We start from the raw sequence: 12840 nt of genomic DNA on the forward strand, positions 1-12840 counted from the left end.
TCTGCCTCTCCCTCTTGCTTGTGTTCTCTCTCTCACACTCTCCCTCTCTCTCAAATAAATAAATAAAATCTGCATAAAAAATAAAATAAGATAGTTTCCTAAAAAAAAAAATCTGCCTACCTATATATACCCAAGTTCAGCATACTAGATGTAACACAAAATTAGCAGATTCTAGTTGTTTGCTCTTCTATTTGATGATAGACTTCACAGATCAAAAACATGAAATGATAAGAAAGAAGATCTTTATTTTTGCAATTTAGTCTTTGTGATTAGTGAAAAAAATTGCAGAAGGCTAAAGTGATATACCAACATGGCATAGCCAATTGGTGGCAGCGTTTAAACTACTTCCTCTAACCTCATATGCATTATTCTTTCAGAATGACCTTAGGAAACTTATTAGATAGAACCTAGCATTTGCTTTTCATATATACCAGTTGCCATAAGGAAAAATATAGGAGACCATTGGAAGATAGGAAACTAGTTTTTATTTTAGATTGAAATGATATTCCTGACTTCCAGGATAATGAATTATTTTAGCTCAGAGATCACATTTTTCAGTCTATTACTAGCATTCCTTAGAGGCTCTGTGGTACTTTTTAAGATGAATCAAAAGCACAATTGTTCTCAAAATATATGAATGGCTAATTGCTTAACCAAAACAGGGTACTATTTCATATTAGTTCCTATTTTTATTTATTTTATTTTTTTAATTTTTATTTTAATTCATTTAATTAACATATAATATGTTATTGGTTTCAGAGGTACAGGGCTGTAATTAATCAGTCTTATATAATACCCAGTGCTCATTACATCACCTGCCCTCCTTAATGGCCATCACCCAGTTACCCCATTCTTCCACCCCCCTCCCCTCCAGCAACCCTCAGTTTGTTTCCTATGATTAGAGTCTCTTATGGTTTGTCTCCCTCTCTGGTTTCATCTTGTTTTATTTTTTACTCTCTTCCCCTAAGATCCTCTGTTTTGTTTCTTAAATTCCATGTAAGAGTGAGATCATATGATAATTGTCTTTCTCTGATTGACTTATTTCACTTAGCATAATACCCTGTAGTTCTTCCACATCATGCATGTACTTTTAAAAATAGGAATTAGCCATTTGCAATGACGTGGATGGAACTACCTCTAAGCTTGTCTTGTTTTAAATTACAGTGGCCTAGTATATTAGACAAAGCAGTTTACATTTGGGGACAGGAAGAAATGGGGAATGTGAGACCTTGTGATGCTCACCAAACACCAGACACCACGTGCTGGAGGGAAGTGAAAAGGCAGTTGGGCATTCCTCAAGGAATTACTACAAGAAGTACCAAGCAGGCTGATAGGCAATGAGGCAGAAGAAAAATTATAAGAGGATGTAGATCATCCAGAAAGTGAAGGGGAATGTTTGTAATGTTTCCTGTATCAGAAGTGCTTAGAAAGAGTAATTAGGTAATCACTAGGCTAAGAATTTAGATTACATATGAAAAAGAGGTTTCATCTCTAGTGCACACTAAGGTGGATTTTAGCGGCTGCCTGGATTAATGTTTTGAGATGGATGCTGAGGATATACTTGGCTTCAGTGGGGCAGTGACATCTGTTATCATATGAAGAAAGGAAGAGGATCACTTCATGAATGCTGGGTAGTTGCCATTTCCAGAATGAGTGGATATTCACTACCTTTCATTGCTTTCATCTTCCTTTCTCCCTCCCTCTGATTACTTAAAAATCTGGGTCAAATGTTCATTTTGAGAGAAAGATATGGAGGGACTTGAGGCTACTTGTTATTTTAAAATTCTTTGAGTATTTCTTTGTTTCACAGGAAAGATTTTCTATTACCAAGGTGATTTTCATATTTCTGGAATTACATACAATGATAGTTGTGAAAATGGAGCTTCACAAGCCAGCACAGATCTGAGCAAAAATATAGAGACTAAAGTAAGTCAAAGATTTAATAATTTCATAATGAATTTGATTGAAACAGTTATGGTAGCTACTTTGTTTTTTTCTCTTGACAGATGTCCGATGCTTTTTAAAATTCTAGTATATATAAAGAATATATCAACTCTCAGGTCACCAAAATTCTGTAAGTACAAATTCAATCCAAATCTTATGGAAAGGGAGAGAGATGATATGTCACATCAGCCATGGTTTTAAATAACAACAATAGAAAAAATAGAAAGAGAGAGAGAAGGAAAGAAGGGGAAAAAAGAAGGAAAGAAAGAAAGATCCATAAATTGTCATTACAGTTAACAAATTTCTGTTCAGAGTAGAAACTGTTCTGTACAAATCTGTAATCACCACACTTGAAGAGGAATTATAAGGTTGTTGGTAGCAGCCAGTCCTAACTGACTACTATGATGAAAGATAATTGTAACTCTGTGAAAAACAGAGTCCCATCTGATTGTTTTGCTACTAACTTACTAGCCTTCTCTTCTCCCATCCATACCCATCTGTCCATACCTTTCCTAAAATAATCTTTTGGTGTCTTTAGTAATCACTACCACTATAATGACTGTGAAGCAAAGCGAATTTTAGTGTCATTTAAGATAACATTTGTCTAAATAGGTCTTTGAAGTATGCTTGAGTATGGTGGTGGTCAGGAGGGATGCAGGGAGGAGGGTATCATGGAGCACAGGAGATGAGTGATAAAGGGAGAAGATACTTGTATTTTGGTAATTGCCAATATCCATTTTGGGGAATTCTGAACTTCCAAAACAAAACAAAAAATCCAGAGACCCTTGCACTTCATATGTACTGAGATAATATCTCTGTATTGTTCTTTAATACATGTAAAGGAAATACAATAAAATATAGGAAATTCAATGTGTTCACAAAACGTCTATAAAAATCAAGAAACAGCACTAGAACATTTCTGTTGTTTCTAGTCCTGATCCCAATGGCTCAAGTGTACAGTTACAGCTGACATTCAAATTTCCTCCAGCAAAGAGGGATAACATGAAGACTGAAATTGAAGTTATCTTACATCAGATGCTGAAAGACAACATGGCATTCTGGAATGCAGTCCCTATTTCCATGAGACTCATAGGTATTTCACTTATTTCCATTATTTTCTATTACATAGGTTTCTGGACTACTTGGAAAAAAAAGTACTAGAAAAAAAGTAAACCAGTAGTTTCAGGAATTTGCTTTGGGAGAATAATATACTTCTCAACATCTGGTACTCCTACCAATGAGTTGGCATGAAAGGGGCAGTGCCATAAAATCTTTGAAGAGTGATAAGAACGAGGGCTAAAGTGTGGGCATGCACTTGAGCTTGGAAGGCTTCATGTTTATGTATGAAAAGGGGGGTGAAGGACCCTAACTGAAGCATTATTCCTCCCTTCCCTCTACTCTTGTGAGGATCTCATTATAGAAAACAGGTTTAGGGCTTAGTTGATCACTCAGTGTGGAGACTGCTGGGTAAGAAGGAAGTTGGGGATACGGAGTTCTCACTGCTTCTTGTGGAAGAATGGAAGTGATACTAACAAAGAAGAAAATTGTCTGGAATCATTTCCTAGAAAACAAGGGAAGAAAATGATAGGATTTTGACCCAGTACAGAAAGTCAAGTCTGTAAAGATCTTGAAGATCCTGCAAAGGTCTTGAAACTCTCATTTGGATTATTAAAAGACCTGTTAGGTGATAAGCATGTAGTTCAGAGCCCAGTTTTGTGGTTCTTCCAGACTGAGAGTTGATCCTAGTGTCCTTGAAGGCTATCAAGGCTGACAACTGTCAGTTATAGCTCCTTTGCCTCAGAATACCTGTCACCAATGGACCACTCATGAGAAGTGAGTTTGAGGTAGAGCTCCTCAAAAGAACAATACAATTACTCTGTGGGTAGCTGTAGGGAAAGAAGGCTGCCCCTCTATGTCTTAGGGGTTTAGTCAGCACTTGTTGGTGGGTCTTCTTGTAGTTCCCTACTCTTTCTCTTTCTTTCTAAAGTCTCTTCCCAAGGACACCTGTGTGGCTCAGTAGGTTAAGCATCTGACTCTTGGTTTCACTTAGGTCATGGTCTCAGGGTCATGAGATCAAGCTCTGCATGGGGCTCCATGCTCAGTGGGGAGTTTGCTTGAGATCCTCCCCCCTCCCTCTGCCCTTCCCCCTGCTTGCACGGTTTCTCTCTCTCTCTAATAAATGGGTGAATCTTTAAAAAATAGTAATAATAATAAAAATAAAAATAAAGAATAAAGTCTCTTCCCAATAGAAAAGAGACTTGAATTTAAGTTAAATTCACAAAATTTCATAATTCAGTCATAGTAATGAGATGACTCTAAAGAGATAGGCCCAATGAAATAAAATTTTAATTAGAATTTTTTTCTTTATAGATAACTCTGAGTATTTCAGAGAGATGAGAATTATCATAAGGAAAGAAATCCAAAGATAATTAATGCCCAGTCCCTCTTTTAGTGAGAATGTCAGCTTCTCACCTCAGTAAATATTTTACTGCAACTATCACAAAATTGAGAGCTTTGTTTTTTATTTCTTTTTCCCCTTTCCTATACTACCTGGTAGAGATGTGGAGAGATGGTCAAAGTATAATAAGTAGGAGGGAGAGGGGCTGATAACTGATATGTGAACCAGTCTGAATAATTAAATGTTGGGTGTAATTGGGCTAGGAAAGTTAGCATGTACGTTCCTGGATTGAAGATAATTGCTTGATGATATTTTATTAATTTTATGTTTTTTTTTTAATTTCAGAAATCAGCAAGGCTAATGTTGAAATACTTACCAACAACTGTAATTTTAGAAACTATGATAAATTTAACACATTCACAAATATTTCCCTATCATTAGTCTAAAAAGTGTCTTGAAATATATCATTTGGAAATCCATTAAGTAGTCTTTCAAAATTATTAGATATACCAGATATATATCTGGAATTTCTTTTTGAAAAACACTGGCCTATGAATTTTAACATTTGTAAGGAGTTGTCCAAAGGATGAAATGAAAACTGATCTCAAAGAATGGAATCATGAGTGAAAAATATCACACTGAGTAAGTTAAAAAAAGATTGAAGGGGAAAAAAGACAACTTAAGATAATAAGAAAATATAAAAGTAGGCTATATCAAATACATTTATTATAAGATAAAAAATAGTTCTGTATCTTTTAAATGAATTTTCTTTAGAGTATCATGTTGCACATAAGATATATCCATGCATTCATTCACTCAATGGACACTTATGGTGTATTTATTATCCACATGGGGCTTTAGAGATAGCATTTCATATTCTGTGCAAGATACAGACATAATGAAGTAAAGTCTCCACCTTCAAGGAATTTGCAATCTACTTGGAGAGATGAGAATTATAACAAATAGATAAAATAAAAGTTGAAAGATGATCGAGAGTGAAAAATAAGATAAGTAAGTCACCCAAACCAAGATGGAGTCGGGTACCATGATCACAGTACATTCCAGGAAAGACACAGCGTTGCTTAGTAGCTGCTGGACAATCACTGAAGGGTTTCAAGTAATGTTTTAAGATGTATTTCTTATAAAGCATCATCAAAGATAGCTGCTCTTATATAAAAAAATCCTTTCTTCAGGTTGTGGAAGATCGGCCAACAGTATCATACCAGGCAACCAAATTGTGAATGGGAAGAATGCCCTGGTGGGTGCATGGCCATGGCAAGCCAGCATGCAATGGAAAGGTCAACACTATTGTGGGGCATCTCTGATCAGCAGCCGATGGCTATTATCTGCAACTCACTGCTTTGCTGAGTAAGTGTGAAAGTCTGACTAACTGTAGGATTCTGGGTGCAGGCCTATTTTGGGTCATCTGTGGGGATTGACCTAAATGTGTGAACATTCACCAAGGTCAAATGAAATTTATAATTACCTGCATAACTGAAGGGCAGCAGAAGCATTTAAATTTGTCAAAGAGGAACGGCACCTGGGTGGCACAGTTGGTTGAGCATCCTACTCTTGGTTTCTGCTCAGGTTGTGGTCTCAGGGTGGGATGGAGCTCAGCACGGAGTCTGCTTAAATTTCTCTCTCCCTCTCCCTCTGCCCCCCCCCACCATGTTTGTGCACATTCACCCTCTCCCTCTCACTAAAATTAATAAATAAATCTTAAAAAAAAAATAAATTTGTCAAAGAGGAAAAGGTGAATAGAAGTAATTCACATTTTCCAAATACAGGGTCCTGGGATCGAGCCCCGCATCGGGCTCCCTGCTCGGAGGGAAGCCTGCTTCTCCTTCTCCCACTACCCCCTGCTTGTGTTCTTGCTCTCACTATCTTTTTCTCTGTCAAATAAATAAATAAAATCTTAAAAAAAAAAAGAAATAACAAGTGTTGGTGAGGATGTGGAGAAAAAGGCACTCTCATGCACTGCTGGTGGGAATGCAATTTGGTGCATCGATTGTGGAAACCAGTATGGAAGTTCCTATAAAATTTGAAAATAGAATTATCATATGATCCAGTAAGACCACTACTGGGTATTTACCTAAAGAATACAAAAACACTAATTCAAAAAGGTATATGAACCCCTGTGTTTATTGCAGCATTATTTACAATAGCCAAGATATGGAAGCAACCCAAGTGTCCATCCATAGATGAATAGATAAAGAAGATAAGATAAAAAAGATATAATGGAATATTAACCACAAAAAAGAATGAGATCTTGCCATTTGCAACAACATAGATGGAGCTAGAGAGTATTATACTAAGTGAAATAAGTCAGTCAGAGAAAGACAAATACCATACAATTTCACTCGTATGTGGAATTTAAGAAACAAAGCAAACAAACAAAAAAAGATTCTTAAGTTCAGAGAACAACCTGGCAGTTGCAAGAGGGGAGGTAGGTGGGGAAAGGGTGAAATAGATAAAGGGGATCAAGAGTACACTTATCTTGGTGAGCACTGAGTAATGTGTAGAATTGTTTAATCACTGTATTACACACCTGAAACTAATATAACACTGTATGTTAATTATACTTCAATTAAAAAAAAAGAAAGAAAATATCAGGGTAGAGGTTACTTTTGGGGGAGGGTGGGAGGTTAAGGCTGTGATAGGGTACTGGGGGAGCTTTTGGTGTGGCAGACAAAATTCCATTTCTTAACAGAGATGGCAGATACATTGTGCTTGCCTTATACCAACTCATTAAACTCATTAAGTAATATACAAATAAAAGGAAGGAAGGAAGGAAGGAAGGAAGGAAGGAAGGAAGGAAGGAAGGAAGGAAGGAAGGAAAAGAAAAGAAAGCACAAGTACTGATGACATTGCTGCAGCCTCCTGACACCCACAAGCTGGTCTGGTCTCTGCCTACCCTAAAATTGTTTCTTGGCTTCCAGAAAGCTGAAGAATGGACAGTGAAATGCTGCTACAGGAAACATCATATATCCATGAACTTTTACCAGCATAAATCCACAAGATGCTTTAGAAGGCTTCTGACATGCTTTTCTCTTCTGTTTCTTTTTTTTCTTTTACATCATTAGTTTTTGATATAATGTTCAGTGATTCATTAGTTGTATATAACACCCAGTGCTCATTACATCTCATGCCCTCCTTAATGCCCATCACCCAGTTACCCCATCCCCTCCCCACCTCCCCTCCAGCAACCCTCAGTTTGTTTTCTGGAGTCAAGAATCTCATATGGTTTGTCTCCCTCTCTGATTTCTTCCCCTTCCATTTTCCCTCCCTTCCCCTGTTGTCCTTTGCACTATTCCTTATGTTCCATACTTGAGTGAAACCATATAATTATCTTTCTCTGATTGACTTATTTCACCTAGCATAATCTCCTCCAGTCCCATCCATGTTGATGTAAAAGTTGGGTATTCATCCTTTCTGATGGCTGAGTAATATTCCATTGTATATATGGACCACATTCTTTATCCATTCATCTGTTGAAGGGCATCTCGGCTCCTTCTGCAGTTTGGCTATTGCGGACATTGCTGCTATGAACAGTGGGGTGCACATACCCCTTTGGATCACTACATTTGTATCTTTGGGGTAAATACCTAGTAGTTCAATTGATGGTTCATAGGATAGCTCTATTTTTAACTTCTTGAGGAACCTCCACACTGTTTTCCAGAGTGCATCTAGCTGGCAGAACCTAAACTGCAGCCAGAATTCTAACAGCAAAGGAGTGTGGGAGATGTCATTTTTAGTTTTCCAATTTTCCAATCTCTTCAGCAGAAAAAGGGACCTTAGAATGAAGTATGAGTAAGTCAATCCACCATATTTACTATAATCTCGTTTAACACCTAAATAACATCCCAGAATATTGATATGCCATAGTTTATTTAACCAATCCACTACCAATTAATAATTTGTTTCCATTCTTTTTGCTATTGCAAACTTTGTAATAAACATCCTCATATATTCCTGTTGGATTACCTATGCCAGGATAGAAATCTAGGTGGATACCTAGGAGTGAAACTGTTGATTACAGGAGATATAGGTGTAAAATTAAATAAATGCTCCCTTTAAAGTTTCTGCCTCAATTCTAACTCCTACCATCAACATGAGGGAGCCCATTTCCCCACCTGCTTACCAAATCTTACCATCCACAGGACATATTTAAATAGAAAATCAATACAACATAGCAGATAATTAAATCTAAAATTACTAATTTTATAATTTATAAAAGTACTAATGACAGTAAATATTAAAAACCAGAAAAAAGAGATCAAAGAGAATAATGCCTTATAGGGAAAGCTTCATGAAGGAAGTGGCAATTAAGTTGGACTATGAAGCATGAATAAACATTGAATGGGTAGAAATGACAATCCTGAGAGTATTAAACAGCATGAATAAAAGCATGGATGTAGGAAAACACTTGCCGTTCAAGGAATGGAACTGTGAGAAATGGCTCAACTAAAGTCATACTTTAGACAAAGACATCGTTAAGATAATACACTGTCCTGAATATTGTGCCAAGCACTTGGTATACATGACCTCAGCTGATATAACACCTTACAAGTATGACACCATTAGATTGCATTTTTACCTATAAGAAAGCTGAAGCTCAGATTATATCATGCCCTTTGTTTAACCAACTACCATGGAACAACATAAATAAAAAGAGATGACATTCTAAAGAGCCTTGAATATCAACCAGAGAAGTTTATATTTTATTCTGAAAGCAATTGAAACTTTTGAAGATTTTTAAATAGAGAAATGTCATGAATATGTGTTTTAGGAAGATGAGTCATGCTAATTAATATTATAATCCAGTTCTCTGTTCAACAGCCTCCTCCTCTGAGAGGCCTTTCCTGACCACCCTAAAGATAGCCACCATCTGCCCTCCCAACACACACACCACTCTCTACCCAATTACTCTGCTTCATTTTTTTATGACATATTTCATATCAAATTATGCATTTACTATTTTCTTGAGTGTTTGCCTGTTTTTCTCATTAAAGTGTAAGCTCTGTGATGGCAAGGACTTTATTTTATTCCTTGTTGTATTTTCACTACTAGGCACAATACGTAAATCTCAGGAAGTTTACAACAAATATATATTAAATGAATGAATGGAGTGAATAGATGGTTAAAGATAAGAAAGATGGTGCCAAGAATCTAGATATTTGTATCCAAAATATCTTAGTGACCTCCTGACTTTTTGTTTTTATAAGAATTTGATGTCACCCAAAAACTTAATCCATATTCATTTAGTAAAACAACTCTTGACTAAATTAATTAGTTCCATTTCCTATAAACAATTGCCAAAAGAGAACTGATATTTCTTACACTAAAACTTATCTCCACCTGTAAATCCATTTCTTTTTTTTTTCCGGGCATGATAGCATATCTATTTTTTTAAATGCAAATGTATTTTTAAGTAGGTAATATATTAACATGGTTTAACACTTCATTTTAATTTATTTTTTATTTATTTTGTTCATTTAAAAATTTATTTTATTTCATATTTTTTATTTTTATTCATTTTTAGCACTTCAATATTTTATTTAAATTCAATTAATTACATATAGTGTAAATCCATTTTTACAAAAGTATGTACACAGTTCCAGGAAGAATTTTTAGACTAAGCACAATTCAAATGAGTAATGCTGTAGTAGAATTTAAAATATATATATATATATAAATAATATTAAAAAAATATAAAAAAATAATGTATATTTAAGTCATTTGTCAGAGACTGCTATGGTGGATACAGATGGTTTCAGCAAGGAGGAGTTCTACTACATGAATGGGCTGGATGGGATCTGAGTCAGAACACTGATTCACCAATCTGTGGTGGTATTTCCTGGGTGGACCTCTCAGGCAACCAATCCAAGTTATGTCTATTTTTTTTCTAAGTACTCAACTCAAATGGAATTTTCATTTCTTCCTTTTAACCACAGATCTGCAGATGTCATCAACACTTGTTAAACGAGTTTCCTTTTAATTGCTTTCTGCTATTGCACCCAACCCTTAAAATCCCAAGTATCATTGTGATTAGCACATTTACCTGAGAACCACTGACCAGGACAAAAGAAGTGCAGAAGTTTCCTTTATCTTATTAACACCAACAGCCTAAATTGTATCAGCGCATTATGTATAGGTAAGTGGACATTTGCTTGCCCAAAATTCTTGCCCAAGTGTTGCAGTAAAATAACTGAGTTTAGAGGGGGATTTGTAATTTTTTTACAGCATTTTGGATTTTCTGCATGGAGACACCCCTGTAACACATGTGCATTTGTGTCTGGAATCTGCAGTTTTATATCATGCTTTGGAGAATGTTTCAGAAGGGTGACAAGCAGCTTAACATCCTGTGAATGAAAAATGACTGTGTGACTGTTGTAAAGTACAAAGGAGGAAACAGAGGGAAAAATTCTCTCATAAATCAAATGTTAAATTGTTATCAGTAGTGATAATGATGATGACTCCTTTGTATTTGTTTAATATCTTGTGCTTTCTAAACTGCTTTCATAAATACTGTCTTGAATCTCACAGTACCATTGCTTCATAGGTGTTCTTTATAGAATCGTTTATAAACCATGCATTTTTATTATTCATGAATTAGAAGAGAATCATGTATAGACATGTGCTATTTATTTTTAAAGTATCTAACTAGATAATTATTATGTTAAGTGAACAGTGATTATGAATGCCATTTTATTTATTTATATTTTTTAAGGGTTTTATTTATTTATTTGAGGCAGAGAGAGAGAGAAGCACAAGCAGGGGGTGGGGCAGAAGGAGAAGCAGACTCCCCACTGAGCAGGGAATCTGGTGCGGGGCTCCATCCCAGGACCCTGAGATCATGACCTGAGTCAAAGGCAGACGCTTAACTGACTGAGTCACCCAGGCACCCCAATGCCATTTTAAAAAAACACTTTCAGTTTACAAGACATTTTCATTAAAATATAACAAAATAAAGTGAAACTAATTATAAAATATTTAATGTTCAGATAACTTTAAAATATAAATGCATGCTTTACACAAATATTTCTCTAAAAATTTGCATCTTTAGTCAATTTTTTAGACCTTTAAGACTTACACACGCACATATATAATTTGCAATGTCACTATTCATGTAAAAATGTGACTAGAAAGAGCACACTCACTGTGATGGAATATAATAAGAACATTTTTTTGAACTAAAGTAAATAATTAACTGTTGTGCAAATTCTTTATTAGATATGTCATATTATTCATAACCCTGATGTTTTCTTATTGGCTGCATCTCTGATCTGTCAGTAAAGGAAAGGATGATCATACACATTTAGTAAGTGGAAAGTAAACAGCACAATTATTTTGTTATTGTTTTGTCTATAAGACAGACATCACTTTTATGCTGGATGGATGTGCTTCTTTTTTTTAAATAGGGCCTTCTCCTTCAACATTTTAACACTTGTGTAAAGTCTTCACCTGAAAGATTTCAAAGGATTAATCCACTGTTTCCAAGTACTCCTAGTTACCTAGGAAAGGTTCAAGCCATAATTTAGTGGTTAACTTCACAGGCAGAGGCATTAATCTGCCCAAAAGAGCTTGGAGGGATTTGGAAACATGGTTGACTCTGCAGGTGTTTTTGAGGAGACCTTAGTCAATCTTGTGGTTCCATATGGGTTCCTGAATAATGAATGGCCAAGAGGAAGAACAGGTACACTAGAAGTAGAAATAAAGACTTCAATGCTATATTTTATCAATTTCAATTGTTCTTGGAGTAGTTTTCTAGGACACAATGGAAAAGGTCTCAGGAGAAAGTGGTGTTTTAGATCCTTGCCAAGGTGGCATTGAGATTTCATGGCCAGAAGTTGTTGTTGTTTTGTTCTTAATTTTTATAGCAAGATACAATTGATATTCTATGTCCTCTTCCAGTAATCCCCCTTATGTGAGTTTTCAGAAGAATTTATAGTGTGGAGTACCAAAAATATTGGCTAAATACTTGAGTGGTTTTTATGTGTGGGAAGTCTGTCATTTTTAAACAGATATTTAATCTGTGTCATGGTGTGTAAGATCTTTAGGTTATCAGTTAAAGGTAGCTGCATCTGAGAGAAGCATCTGAGCTGGTGACAAGCAATAATCGAAATGGAAAAGGAGGCTAGGGAATATAACTATAAAATTCTACAGCATTTTCAAAGGAAGACAAATGAAAATGAGGAAGTTATTTCAGTCTTCTTTCAAACCATAGTGTTTGGATGAATTCTAAGATATCTTATTTGATCATATTTTAATAGATTTAGATTTATTTCTGTTCTTATAAGAACACCAACCCTAAAACAAATTGTAAAGATAAAAGAAAAAAATTTGCCCAAATCTATATGAAGTCCTGTCCTAAGGTAAAAACTTAAAAATAAAACTAGACAAAACAAGAAATGTATAAATATATCCCCAGTTGAGAGACTTCTAGGAAAAGAAAAGTAATCAATGACAATTTATGGGAGACAGAAAAGTAAGGAAAG

General features: G+C 35.4%; 1 protein-coding gene across 1 annotated transcript in view; it reads left to right on the forward strand.

The window, feature by feature from the left end:
* The window catches only part of LOC110591359 (transmembrane protease serine 11B-like), a 35378-nt gene that overhangs the window by 9292 nt on the left and 13246 nt on the right, over positions 1–12840 (forward strand). Inside the window, 5 exon segments of the mRNA XM_021702273.1 lie at positions 1811–1926; positions 2007–2074; positions 2877–3037; positions 4688–4726; positions 5536–5710. Of these exon segments, the coding sequence (XP_021557948.1) occupies positions 1811–1926; positions 2007–2074; positions 2877–3037; positions 4688–4726; positions 5536–5710 (559 nt within the window).

Source organism: Neomonachus schauinslandi, chromosome 2, assembly GCF_002201575.2.
Source record: "Neomonachus schauinslandi chromosome 2, ASM220157v2, whole genome shotgun sequence".
Classification (NCBI taxonomy): domain Eukaryota; kingdom Metazoa; phylum Chordata; class Mammalia; order Carnivora; family Phocidae; genus Neomonachus; species Neomonachus schauinslandi.